Source organism: Mobula birostris, unplaced genomic scaffold, assembly GCF_030028105.1.
Source record: "Mobula birostris isolate sMobBir1 unplaced genomic scaffold, sMobBir1.hap1 scaffold_328, whole genome shotgun sequence".
Classification (NCBI taxonomy): Eukaryota; Metazoa; Chordata; class Chondrichthyes; order Myliobatiformes; family Myliobatidae; genus Mobula; species Mobula birostris.
The window spans coordinates 305,533-317,989 of NW_027276345.1; the positions used below are offsets into that span (position 1 = coordinate 305,533).

Below are 12,457 nucleotides of genomic sequence, written 5' to 3' on the forward strand. Positions count from 1 at the left end.
AGATTGATCAACAATTTAACTGTTATTCTGTGCACCCACCACAATGGTATCAGGAAGGCAAGTTGTTCTTTCACTGAATTCTTCTGGTGCATGCCCTTGCTGTGTAAGACATTTTAATTTTCTTCTTCAAAATGTTTTGCAATTCCATTAACAAGAGTACAGTACACAAATCTGATGAAGTAAGCGAGAGAATACGGAAGCGATAGCCAGAATTTCACTTCAGAGGTATAGCATAGCATGGGTAGTGGAACATATAAAGCCAACATTAGTTTCTTCATGTACAGTGCAAATCATATGCCTTCCACCTTCCTGCTTTTTTTTTTAAGTTCCAAAATCAGCTGGATACGTTCTTCAATTCGTCTGCCATTGTGCTTTACATCTGTACATTCAGCGGTGAACTGAAACTTCAGTTAAATATGATTCACCATTCTGAATTTGGAGGCTTCACTTTGAAATACCTAGCTCCTATCATCTTGCTTGCTTTGACAATACTTCAGTAAACGATAGCTTGAAATCTGGGTAAGGAGCAGACACCAGAAGTTATCTTTAAAGAAACAGGTTTCATGCTGTGATCCACATCAAGAGAAACAACTATGCAATCCTGACTCAAGGCATTGATGCTGAATATGAACTCTTGATCAGTAGTACGGTTTTGGATTTATTTTCTGAACTGCATAAAATACCAGTTGATTTACAAAGTCAAAGAAAAAATTTCCTCAATTTTCTCAATTGCTGGAGTCTTGAAGGTTGTTATTATGATGCGTCTGAGAAATGCAAGTTCCATTTAGTACTTCCGTTTGAATAAAACAATTCATAGGTTGCTCCTTTCTCTCACAAATAATTTCACAATATAAATTCTGGTTTAAGTAAAGAACTATTATTTGTTGAAAGTGCCATTTCGTTGGCAAAATTAAGGTTTATTAATTTTACTGTATCCTCGTACAAGTCCATTGTAATGCATGGCAAGGGGGATGTTGCACTAGACTGCTACACAAATTTGCTGTCTGTTCCAGAAGTTTTTCAAAATAGGCTTCCCCTTTGTAGCCTTCATTTGGATCATGACAAAACTAAATTTATCCAACATCACGCAGTTTCTTTGATAACCAATCCAACCAAAATAGATCACGAGGAGAAATAGAAAGATCAAACATAGAACGTAATTCAGGCAACATTAAAAATTCTTTGCTTTGAAGAGATTTGTCTCTTTACAGGCAGCCACAAAACAAAGAAACTCAAAAGAACCCACAAAAAGACCAACAAACACCCAATGTGCAAGAGAAAAAAAACGAACCATGCAGGCAATAAAGTAAGCAAGTAGCATTTAGAATGAAAATAAGCCCTCAGACACGAAGCCTGGAGCAGGCCACAGCCTCAGCTTAGCACACAGCGGAGTAAATGTTGTGGAGCCTGGGGCAGGCCACAGCCTCAGTGCAGTGAAGAGTGAAGTAAACATCACAGTAGAGTGTGCAGAACTGACCCGACCTTTGCCTCTGGTCTTGACACCCTGCTTTTTCAATCCATCTGGCACTATCTTCAGATTGTCCAAACATTTGGGTCGTTCCTCGTTCTGGGCCCAGTTGCATCGATATGCTCTGGACAGAGTATTTAGCTCGAAACCAAATATCTGCTATTTTAAGAGCACAGATTTTTGATTTATTTTGTAAGTTGGACAGAGCTGTTGCCCAATCTATCAAAATCTGTAGAAGCAAAACTGCTTGATATTCAAGAGATCTTCAGTTACTTTTTATAATGAGTTGGGCTTCTTTATCCAAAAGGGCTGCCATTATGCAAGGAGAGCCTGGAAGAAGCCAAATATATATCTTATCCTTTGGTGTTTTTCATTGCTTGATTGCACAACAATTATGTTTTCTGTATGCAAATAAAATTCTTAGTGCTTAGAATCCAACTGCTTGGTAAACATTCAGGAAAAGGCAACATGCTGATGTTCCTTATTATGCATGAATTTCTTCCGACTTTTCTCTTTTGCTGGAGAATAACGGCTTCTGTAGAACTTTTTTGGAATTAAAAAAATGAGAGTTTCTAGCGTCCCAATTAGAAAAATCAATTACGGTATGATAAGTTTTCCTGTATCAAGTACAGTCGAAGGCATAGTTTGCATTCTGATTTTCCATTTCAATTTTCACTTGCTAACAGTCTGCTTTCTGTGAGGAAAGAAAGGTACTTAGAAAAAATTCAAGCCATTAGACAGGTACTAAAAGGAGCATGAAATTTCTCTATTCAGCCTCATGTGATCAAAGAATGTAGAACAATACCTGTATTTGTTCACAGTCTTCTTCATGTCTAACTTGATGGTCAAGGATTCAGTTGTATGGTCTTTCTCATTATTAGCAACACAATGTGAAGCTTCCATGTGATAAGACCCATGGTTTGATCGCTTAGGAGTACGAGTATCATCACGCTGGTCCTTAGGACGGCTTCCAAACTCCTTTCTCCTTTCCACTCGCCCCCTGGTGGCCGAGGTTGCAGTATATCTAGGGCTCACTTCTTTCTTGCCTGCTCGTGGAAACCTGTCGGAGTAATGCTCAGGAACAAGATACTTGCTCGACGCAGAGTAGTGACCCTCTTTGTTTGCATCAGTACCCAACCTCCGGCTGCTACTGTGAAAACGACTCACCTCTTTAGCACTCAAGGAGCCAGTCGTATATTCTTTATCTTTACTTGAGTATCTTTGCTGTCTTTCACTAGAAAAGCTATGGTGGTGCTCAGAAGATGAGTGCATTTCAGGATACTTCTGTGAATGTGCAAACCCACTCTTTACTTGCACAAACTCTTCAAAGCGATCACTGTCACTATACCAGTTTCTTGACACATCTTTAATACGTGCATTTTCAGAGTCATTGTATAATGCAGAAGTGTAGGGTTTTTTATTATGAGGCATTTTCTCTCCTCTCCATTTTAAATCTTGCTCATGATCTACTGCCTCAAGCTTTCCTGGCACCCAGCCTCTTCCAGATGCTTCTCTGTACCCTTTGACATCATTATCCTCAGGATACCTGTGTTGACATAAAGCAGTTTACACTTGCAGTAGAGAAGAGAAGGAGAATTACATTCTGATTATTTGAAGTACATTTGGGAGCAATGGCTTGAAAGCAGTGAATTGCCAGGTTACAAGTTTAACCCTTTATCCTTCTGAAAGCCACACTGCGCTATGCCAAGGCATAGCTTGTAGCCACCAATTTGCTCTATTTCAAAACAACTAAAGAGTTGATCATTTATATAAACCTATGCTCTTACTTTCAGATTAGGACAAAGGGTTTTCCCAATTTCAAACCCTCAACTAAAAATGAAAAACAATTTATAACGTTGAAGCTCTATATCAAAACATAATATCCTTAATGGTTCAATCCCAATACCTCTTCTGGTAGGAGCTCCTTTCCAGAAACTCTTCAGACCGTCTTCCAAGAGACCGTAATGAACTTGAGTGCCTTTCCTCATGTAAACTGTGACTTCTAAAGCCTTCAGGGTCACGCCACTTTTCTGCACCGGCATAAGAGGTGGTACTAGGTCGATCATAACAATTGGATTGTGAATCACCTCTAACAGTCTTTGACTTTTCATCAGACAATTTGTAACGAGTCAAGATTTCTGCACTCTGATTATAATGCTGGTCGTCGTGGTCATTACGCCATACATCACGATCATGGTGACGTTCACTGTGGCCATGGTGACGATCGCTGTGACCATGATGCCATTCATGGTGCCAGTCACTGCTCTCATGACGCTCATCATGATCATGGTATGGATTTTCTTCAGCAGATCTTGAAAGAAGGGTATGAGATCGATTTTCTTCTCTCTCCTCTGGGTAAAAGTTTCTCCCTAACGCATGATCAGATTCCATTCTTCTTGTAATTGGGGAAGGCTGTCTATACTCAAAAACTTTATAGTGAATGTTACCATATTGTGCAACTTCTGATCTTGATTCTGCAGTGCCTGCTTCATTCCATTTATCCTGTTGTCCCCTCCACTGTGCAGGTCTTCCTGAGCTTTGACTGAATCCTCTTGACTCACTATTATGCGACGGATAAAATGGTCTCACAACATTGTATTCTTGGCTCCGTCCACAGTCTGGCGAGATTAACCTACAATGATTTGGAGAAGATGGGATATTTTGGTACAACTTAAAAATACAACAAAAATGAAGTCTCTCACTCCATTTTTAAGTTCTTTTTAGCAGAAAGATTAATTCTCACTTTTGGATTATACTATACAATCACATACCAAAAATGATAATGATGCAATTGAAATCCAGAAACATTAAAACAAGGTAATAGGTTTTATTGGAAATACCAACAGCACAAAATAATTTTAAGGACTATGATCCTTGACTTGGATTTGATAATTGGTCAAATGTCTGCAATTTTCATACCCAGATGGTTATTGTCAATCAAGTCCGCACATTTTTACTGGGCAGCATTACTTAACTTGATGTTGCAATCACTGGGAAGAATATATTCAATAATAATAGTTACTGCCATATAAAAGTGGAATAATCAAAACACTTTTTCTGCTCCACTCAAAAGAGAAAAACTCTAATGCTTCTTCTGAATACATGTCATGTGTTTAAACATATAATTCAAAGTTGGAGCCACCGGCTAACACACAAAATAAACTGCCACGACAGGAAATTAGAGCACATGATCAAAGGTGCCAAACTCTGAGGCTGAAATTTTTGTTTTACACCAACCACACAGACAAGATCCAAAAATATTGTCGCACTATTTCTTCAGAGAAAAATAACATCTAAACCAACAAAGGATTTGCCATTGAATTTTAACACTTTCAATTTTGAGAGTTCTCAAACAGCAATTACAGAAACAAGCATGGAGATATCTATTTCAGTTGCAACTTTCAAATTTGTGCAATTTAAGTGCAACTTAAATATAAAAGATTGCCTTCGTTTGAGGAATGCAACTTCACGTTCAAGTTTAATTATTATTCAATCATGCACATGAACACAGCCAAACGAAACTGTCCCTCCTACAGTCGCACGAAGCACATACAATTACGATAGCAATAAAACACAATCACAAAAAAAAAATCTTCCAAGTCCCTGAGTGTCATGGTGGGGCTGTCTCAGAACCACGATTCTGCAAGTACACGTGATGTTAATGCAGTTGCAGACTAATGCAATCCAGCTCGTCTTTCACCGAGAGAACATTGGATGGTAGCACTGGACCAATCCCCAACCCACCTACGCCACACTGCCTCTGGCATCTGCACGTGGGCCCAGAGCAATTCACGAACCCATGCACTCACCCGCCATTGTTCTCACCAACAGACAGTGAACCAGACTTGCCATTTTCTTCATTACTAATGTCCAACAGGGTCTTGCATTTATAAGAATAACATCCAAGACAGTGACTTACACTCTATGTTGGACAGCGCATCTCTTTCGTGCATTGAGTCTGACACCTTCCTCCTTGGGTGGATTAGCAGACAATATGGTTCACAGCAAGTCCGGTTCCGTCACTATCCAGCGACTCGCTGATGGGGTGGACCTGCTGTACCTGATGTTCTTAAAATCCAACAGCATCTTGCAATTGCATTTTGTCAATGAAATCATCATTCAGAGCCCTTGTGAAGATGCTGCTTTCTTGAACTGTGAATTTGTTCCTATATAGTGCAACAAGATGTATTCAATAACAAAGAAAGGAAGATGCATATCGCTAGCTGGGTGAATACTCCTTTTCCCATTTGTCCTTTGGTGTGGAAGACGACGCTGATTTAATCAAACATTGGAATCTTTCTGCAGTACATCTTCTAGTCCAGAACTTCAATGAAAGAGAAGGGACACATTTAGGTTTACACATTGTCCCACACCGATGCTTTGCACCTCAGATTTGCTTTGGCTACAGCCAATGAAACTAGCAGAGAGTATTCCATTCAAGGTATGAAGCATTAAGTCATTGGAGAGGCTTTTCAAAAATAGGAGGCAAATTTCATGCTGCTGAATGTGTTCTGGAAGCTGTGAAGTTGGTCCAGTTGAGTTTTTGATCTGTGATGGCCTCTACAATGGCACAAACTGTTGGGAAGAGGCTGATTGGGTTCTTTTGATTGCCCTTTCCTGACACTTAAATCGCAGGTACACCTACCCAAATCTTAGCATAAAAAGGCACATCATGAGGTTTTAGTCTCACACTAGAGGGAAGTTTACTGACAAAACAGTTGAGGAATGTAGAGCTGAAAAGTGTGTCTTGGAAAGTTTCATCAGCCCATCCAGAGAACCTGGAGGCAGAATGACTGCCTTTCAAAAGCACACAAGCCTCTGCTAACACCTGATAATCATGCAAAATTATTTCTCGTAATCAACAATAAAGAAGTATATCTGCCACAAACCATCACCTAATGTTATGTATGATGGAGATGAAAACTTAGGCCAATGTTTGCATTACTTGGCTACCTTCCGCACCCAGTGTTTCTTTAAAGATTACAAAATTTTACATGCAATCAAGCACAGGCAATATGCAATACTGCTATGTAAATGTAGACTTACAATACTGTCAGGGGCAGACCTCAGACAAGCCTCAAAAGTAAATTATTCAATCATGGAAGAAAATCAATTACATGACTAAGTGAACCATGATATAGATGAAGGCAAGGCATGATATATTGATAAACTTCAATGACTATTGAGCTTTACATTAGCAAACTTGGTCCTCTTAACCTGCACCATCCTCTGAGACACCCCAGTAGCTATAACCTCATAACACAAAAGTGAACTTTATTCCATCTATTAACTCAATCTCTGTGGGCACGTGGCCAAGTGGTTAAGGCATTGGACTAGCAACCTGAAGGTTGTGAGTTCGAGCCCCAGCCGAGGCAACATGTGTTGTGTCCTTGAGAAAGGCACTTAATCACACATTGCTCTGCGACGACACTGGTGCCAAGCTGTATGGGTCCTAATGCCTTTCCCTTGGACAACACTGGTGTCGTGGAGAGGGGAAACTTGCAGTATGGGCAACTGCTGGTCTTCCATACAACCTTGCCCAGGCCTGCGCCCTGGAGAGTGAAGACTTTCCAGGCGCAGATCCATGGTCTCGTAAGACTAATGGATGCCTTAAATAACTCAGTCTCAACCCAGAGGGCTCTAATATTTAGATGTTAATATTAGGAGAGAACAATCTTCCTCTTTGGTGGCTCAGGCGCAGTGTCTGTGTCAGAGCCCTACTGAAGGTTGGGAGAGACAGAATACGAAAGGAGCAGCTTCAGGGAAGGCAGGTCTTCTTTCAGATGTGCAGGCATGGTAAGTGTCAGTGTCAGAGGCCGAGGCCTACGCTCAGCAGCAAACAAAAGTAGGGTAGGGTCAAGCAGAGTGCGCCAGTGTTAAGAGTGAGAAGGCTTTGCCTTAACAGGTTTCAGTGAGAACAGGCACAGGCAAGCTTTATTTTCTTGTTGACTGTAAAGTTTTTTTTGTTGTTGTTTTTTCTGAAGTATAGCATAGTCAGGGTGGAATGCTCCTCATGTGGTGCACCCAACTACAGCTCCTGACTGACCAGGTCAAGGTGTTGGAGTTGGATGTACTCGGGATCATCCGGGAGGCTAAGGACATTATAGTTGAGACTCTTGACTGGGTGGCCACCAGGAGAGATTAACCAGTCGGTGCAGGGAGAGTCAGCATGGCCTTGTGCGGGGCAAGTCGGGTCTTACCAACTTGATTGAATTATTTTTGACAAGGTGAAGGTAAAGCAGTGAATGTTGTCTACATGGATTTTAGTAAGATGTCTGACAAATTCCTTCATGGAAGGCTAAACCAGAAGATTAAAAGGCATGGGGTCTGCAGCGAATTGGGTATTTGAATTCATAACAGGCTTACACATAGAAGACAGAGGGTAATTGCTGAAGGGACTTGTTCAAGTTGGAGGTCTGTAATTAGTGATTAGGGATCTGTGCTGGAACCTCTGCTGTACTGTAATGACCCGGATGAAAATGTAGATGGATGAGCCAGCAAGTTTGCAGACGATTCCAAGATTGGTGGATTTGTAGATAGTATACACGAGCAAAGAATACAGCGCAATATATATCAGTTGCAGATATGAACAGAGATATGAGTTTTACCTATATAAATGTGAGATGTTGCACCTTGGTAGGGCAAATGCAAGGAGACAGTACACTATTAAGAGCAAGACCCATAACAGTGCTGCTGAACAGAACAATCTTGGGGTCTTTGAAAGTGGCTACACAGGTCGATAAAGTGGTTAAGAAGGCTAATGGAATGTTTGCTTTTATTAGTCAAGGCACTGAGTTCTAAAGTCAGGAGGTTATGTTGCCACTTTTTAGAACTCTGGTTAGGCCATGTCTGAGTACTGCATACAGTTCTGATCACCCCACTACAGGAATTATGTTAAGGCTTTGGAGAGGCAAAGAAGGTTCACCAGGATGCTGCCTGGCTTGGAGAGCTTGTGCTATAATGAAAGGCTGGACAAACTTAGGTTGTTTTCTCTGGAGCTGCGGGGGTTGAGGGGAGATCGGATAGAGGCTTATAAGATTATGAGAGACATCAACAGAGTTGACAGGGAGTATATTTTTCCCACGGCAGAAATATCTAATACCAGAGGGCCTGAATTGAAGATGAGAGGGGTAGGTTCAAAGCAGATGTGAGGGGCAAGTTTTTTAACTCAGAGAATGGTGGTTGCCTGGAATGCACTGCCTGGTATGGCGGTACAGGCAAATACATTAAGAGGCTTTTAAGAGACGTTTACATAGGAACATGAATACGAAGATGATAGAAGGATATAGACATTGGGTAGGTAGGAGGTATTAATTTTTAGGGTTTATTTGATTTTCTTTTATACCTGGTTCAGCACAACATTGAGGGCCAAAGGGCCTGTTGCTGGGCTGTACTGTTCCATATTATTGAAAGGAATTAATAAATTTAGAGTGAAATTGGAAAATCAAAAAGAACCAGCACACAGTATAAAGTTAAGGTTATCTGACTCACGTTTACTCTTCATTAAGTCATCTATTGACCAATCACTTTTCTCCAGATGTGGTTTGCACCAAGACCCAACTTAACATTAGAGACATTTTCTCTATAATTCTTCGGCACTATTGGGAAAGCAGTATCTTGTCAATTGTTTGCTGAACTTGTACACCAACTTTCTACAATGCATGCGTTTGGATTCTAGCTTTTCTCGGTCCCTTGACTTTTACAATATTGTTTTTTTCTCCTGCTTGTATAGCAGCAACAAAGCAGGTAGAGCTGCTAACACACAGCTCTAGCAATGCAGGTTCAATCCTGGCTACCAGTGTCTGTATGGAGTTGCATGCTGTACAATCAAAACAACTTCAGCCCACTACATCCACACTAAATTTCACCAGACAGAACATGACAATTAGTTAAACTGTCAGGAAGGAGAAAAAGAGCCTGTAAGCACATACTCAACAATTCAAGAACAGCTTCTACCTTATCATAAAACTTCACTATTATAGCTTATTTGAATTGGAACTGGCTGATCATTTCAACACCGTGGTAGCATAGTGGGTAGTTTGATACTATTACAGCTCGGGGCATCAGAGTTCGGAGTTCAATTCTGGTGTCCTCCCAGCGGAATGCGTGGGTTTGTCTATGGGTGCTGTGGTTTCATCCCCATCCTAAGACATACCAGTTAGGTTAATTGGTCATTGTAAATTGTTCTATGATTAGATTAGGGTTAAATCAGGGTTGGGTGCTGAGCGGTGTAGTTCACAGGGCTTGAAGGGCCTCTTCCATGCTGTACCTCTCAACAGGTAAATTATTGTCACACGTACCAAGATACAGTGAAAAGCTTGTCTTGCATACTGTTCATACAGATCATTGAGATAGAACAAGGTAAAACAATAACGGAAAACAAAATTAAACCTGGCAAACTGAGGCAATTTTAATGGGAAGAAAGAAAATTGCAAAGGGAATTTGTGGATACTCTGTCCACTTTACAGTAGTCACAAAAAACATGGAAATCGTAGGAAAACAAGGGATTAGAAAGGAGTAAGAAATACATTTTTGAATATACAGTATAACAAACATCAGACAAAATTAATGGGATTAATAAATTCCCCCCATAACCCAAGGTTTTAAAAAAATGATGCCAAAATGTGAGATCGCATTTTGCGGGAAGGCAGAGAGACCTCCAGTGTCCTGACAACTACAATATCGAGAAGTGCATCCAGTTACAGCTTCTAACCCACTGCATTAAAGAGTTGCAGCTGGAACTGGATGAACTCCAGAGCATTCAGGAGGCTGAGAGACATATAGAGGTAGTTACACATAAGGTGCAGGACACAGAAAACAGACAGCAAGAGGAAAGGGGTTAAATAGCCAGTCCAGAGTACCTTTGTGGCCATCCGCCTCACTTTAGATACTGTTGACAGGGGATGACCTCAGAGGAAAGTCACAGCAGTCGGGTCTCTGGCAATGAAACTGACTCTGTAACTCAGAAAGGTAGGGGGAGAGGTGGCAAGCTGTGGTGATACGGGATTTGTTAGGTAGGGTAACAGAAATGAGGCTCTTTGGATGAAAATGAGATTCCTGGATGCATGTTCCCTCCTGGGTGCCAGGGTCCAGGAGATTTCAGATTAAGTCCTCAGCATTTTTAAGTGGTAGGGTGAACAGCCAGAAGTCATAATCCATGTAGCTAGCAATGACATAGGTAGGAAGCATGATGAGATTCTGCAAAGGAAGTTCGGTGCTAAGTTACCTCCAGGGTTGTGACCTCAGGGTTGCTACTCTTGCACATGCTAGTGAGGCCAAAAATACGAAGATTATTCAGTTTAACATATGATTAAAGAGTTGGTATAGGAGGGAGGGCATAAGATTTTTGGATCATTGGGCTCTCTTCCAGGGAAGGTGGCACCTGTACAGAGAGACAGTTTGCACCTGAACTGGAAGGGGACTAATATCCTAGCAGAAAGGTGTGCTAGTGCTGCATGATGGGGTTCAAACTAGAGTTGTAGGAGAATGAGAACCAGAGTGCCAGAACAGTTGGTGGAGGTTGCGGGGACAGATATTGTAAGACCTCAGACAATGCCAGGAACCAAAAGGTTGAGCATGGTCTGATTAATGTCCTGAGCTGTGCATATTCCAATGCAAGAAATATTGCACGAAAGGCAGATGAGCCCAGGGCATTAATCAACACTTGATATTATGATATTGTAGCCATTAGTGAGGTTTGGTTGCAGGACGGCAATTAGAGATTGGTTGGTATGACGTGGACACCACTGAGTTGTGGCTGAAAGAAAGCCATCGATGGGAGCTTAACATCAATGGATATACTTTGTATCGAAAGGACAGGTCAGAAACGTAGGTAGTGGTGTGCCTCTGTTGGTAAGAGATGGAACTGCATCTTTAGAAAGAGGTGACATAGGGTCAGAGAATGTTGAACCTTTACGGGTGGAGTTAAGAAATTGCAAGGGTAAAAAAAAATATGGGAATCACATATAGGTGTAGGATTGAGATTGCAAAGGGAGTTGGAAAAGGCACATAATAAGGGTAATGACACAATTGCAATGGAGGACTTCAACATGCAAGGGGATTGGGAAAATCTGGCCAGTGTCGGATCACAAGAGAGGGAACTTGTTGAATGCCTACTTGATTCTGGCATGGTCTTGGAGGACTAGAAGATTACAAATATCATTCCGCTCTTTAAGAAGTGAAAGAAACAAAATTATAGACCAGTTAGCCTAACCTCAGTGGTTCGGAAAGCATTGGAGTTGATTATTCAGGATGAGGTTTTGGGGTACTTGGAGACTAATGATAAAATAAGTCAAAGTTAGTATGATTTTTGTAAAGGGAAATCTTGCCTGACAAATCTATTAGTGTTATTTGAGGAAGTAACAAGCAGGGTGGACAAAGGAAATGCAGTGAATGTCATTTACTTAGATTTCCAGTAGGCATTTGATAAGGTGCTGCACATGAGGCTGCTGAACCACATAAAATCCTATGGTGTTACAGGAAAGGTACTGGCTTGCACAGAGGAATGGCTGATAGGCAGGAGGCAACGTAGGACTAAAAGGGCATTTTTCTGATTGGCTGCCAGTGCCTAGTGGTTTTCCTCAGGCACCAGTATTGGGACTGCTACTTTTCACATTGTTTGTCAATGATTTGCATAATAGAATTGATGGCTTTGTGGCAAAGACTGCGGATGATAGGTGGAGGGATAGGTAGTGCTGAGGAAGCAATGCAATTGCAGCAGGACTTAGACAAATTGGAAGAGTGGGCAAAAGTGTGGCAGATAGAATATAGTACTGGGAAATATATGATAATGTATTTTAGTAAAATGAACAACAATGCACGCTAATACCTAAATGGGGAAAAGGTTCACACATCAGAGGTGCCGAGAGACTTGGGAGTCCTTGTGCAAGACTTCCAGCTGGTTAATTTACAGGTTGTCTGTGGTAAAGAAGGCAAATACAATGTTTGTATTTATTTCAAAGGGAATAGAATATAAAAGCAAGGAATAAT

General features: G+C 41.0%; 1 protein-coding gene across 1 annotated transcript in view; it reads right to left on the minus strand.

The window, feature by feature from the left end:
- Positions 1-12,457, minus strand: part of LOC140192980 (BCLAF1 and THRAP3 family member 3-like) — a 55,766-nt gene that overhangs the window by 32,269 nt on the left and 11,040 nt on the right. The window contains exons 3-4 of the mRNA XM_072250451.1: positions 3,375-4,100; positions 2,274-3,014 (exon numbers count right to left, since the gene is read on the minus strand). Of these exons, the coding sequence (XP_072106552.1) occupies positions 2,274-3,014; positions 3,375-4,100 (1,467 nt within the window). The remainder of the gene's footprint in view (positions 1-2,273; positions 3,015-3,374; positions 4,101-12,457) is intronic.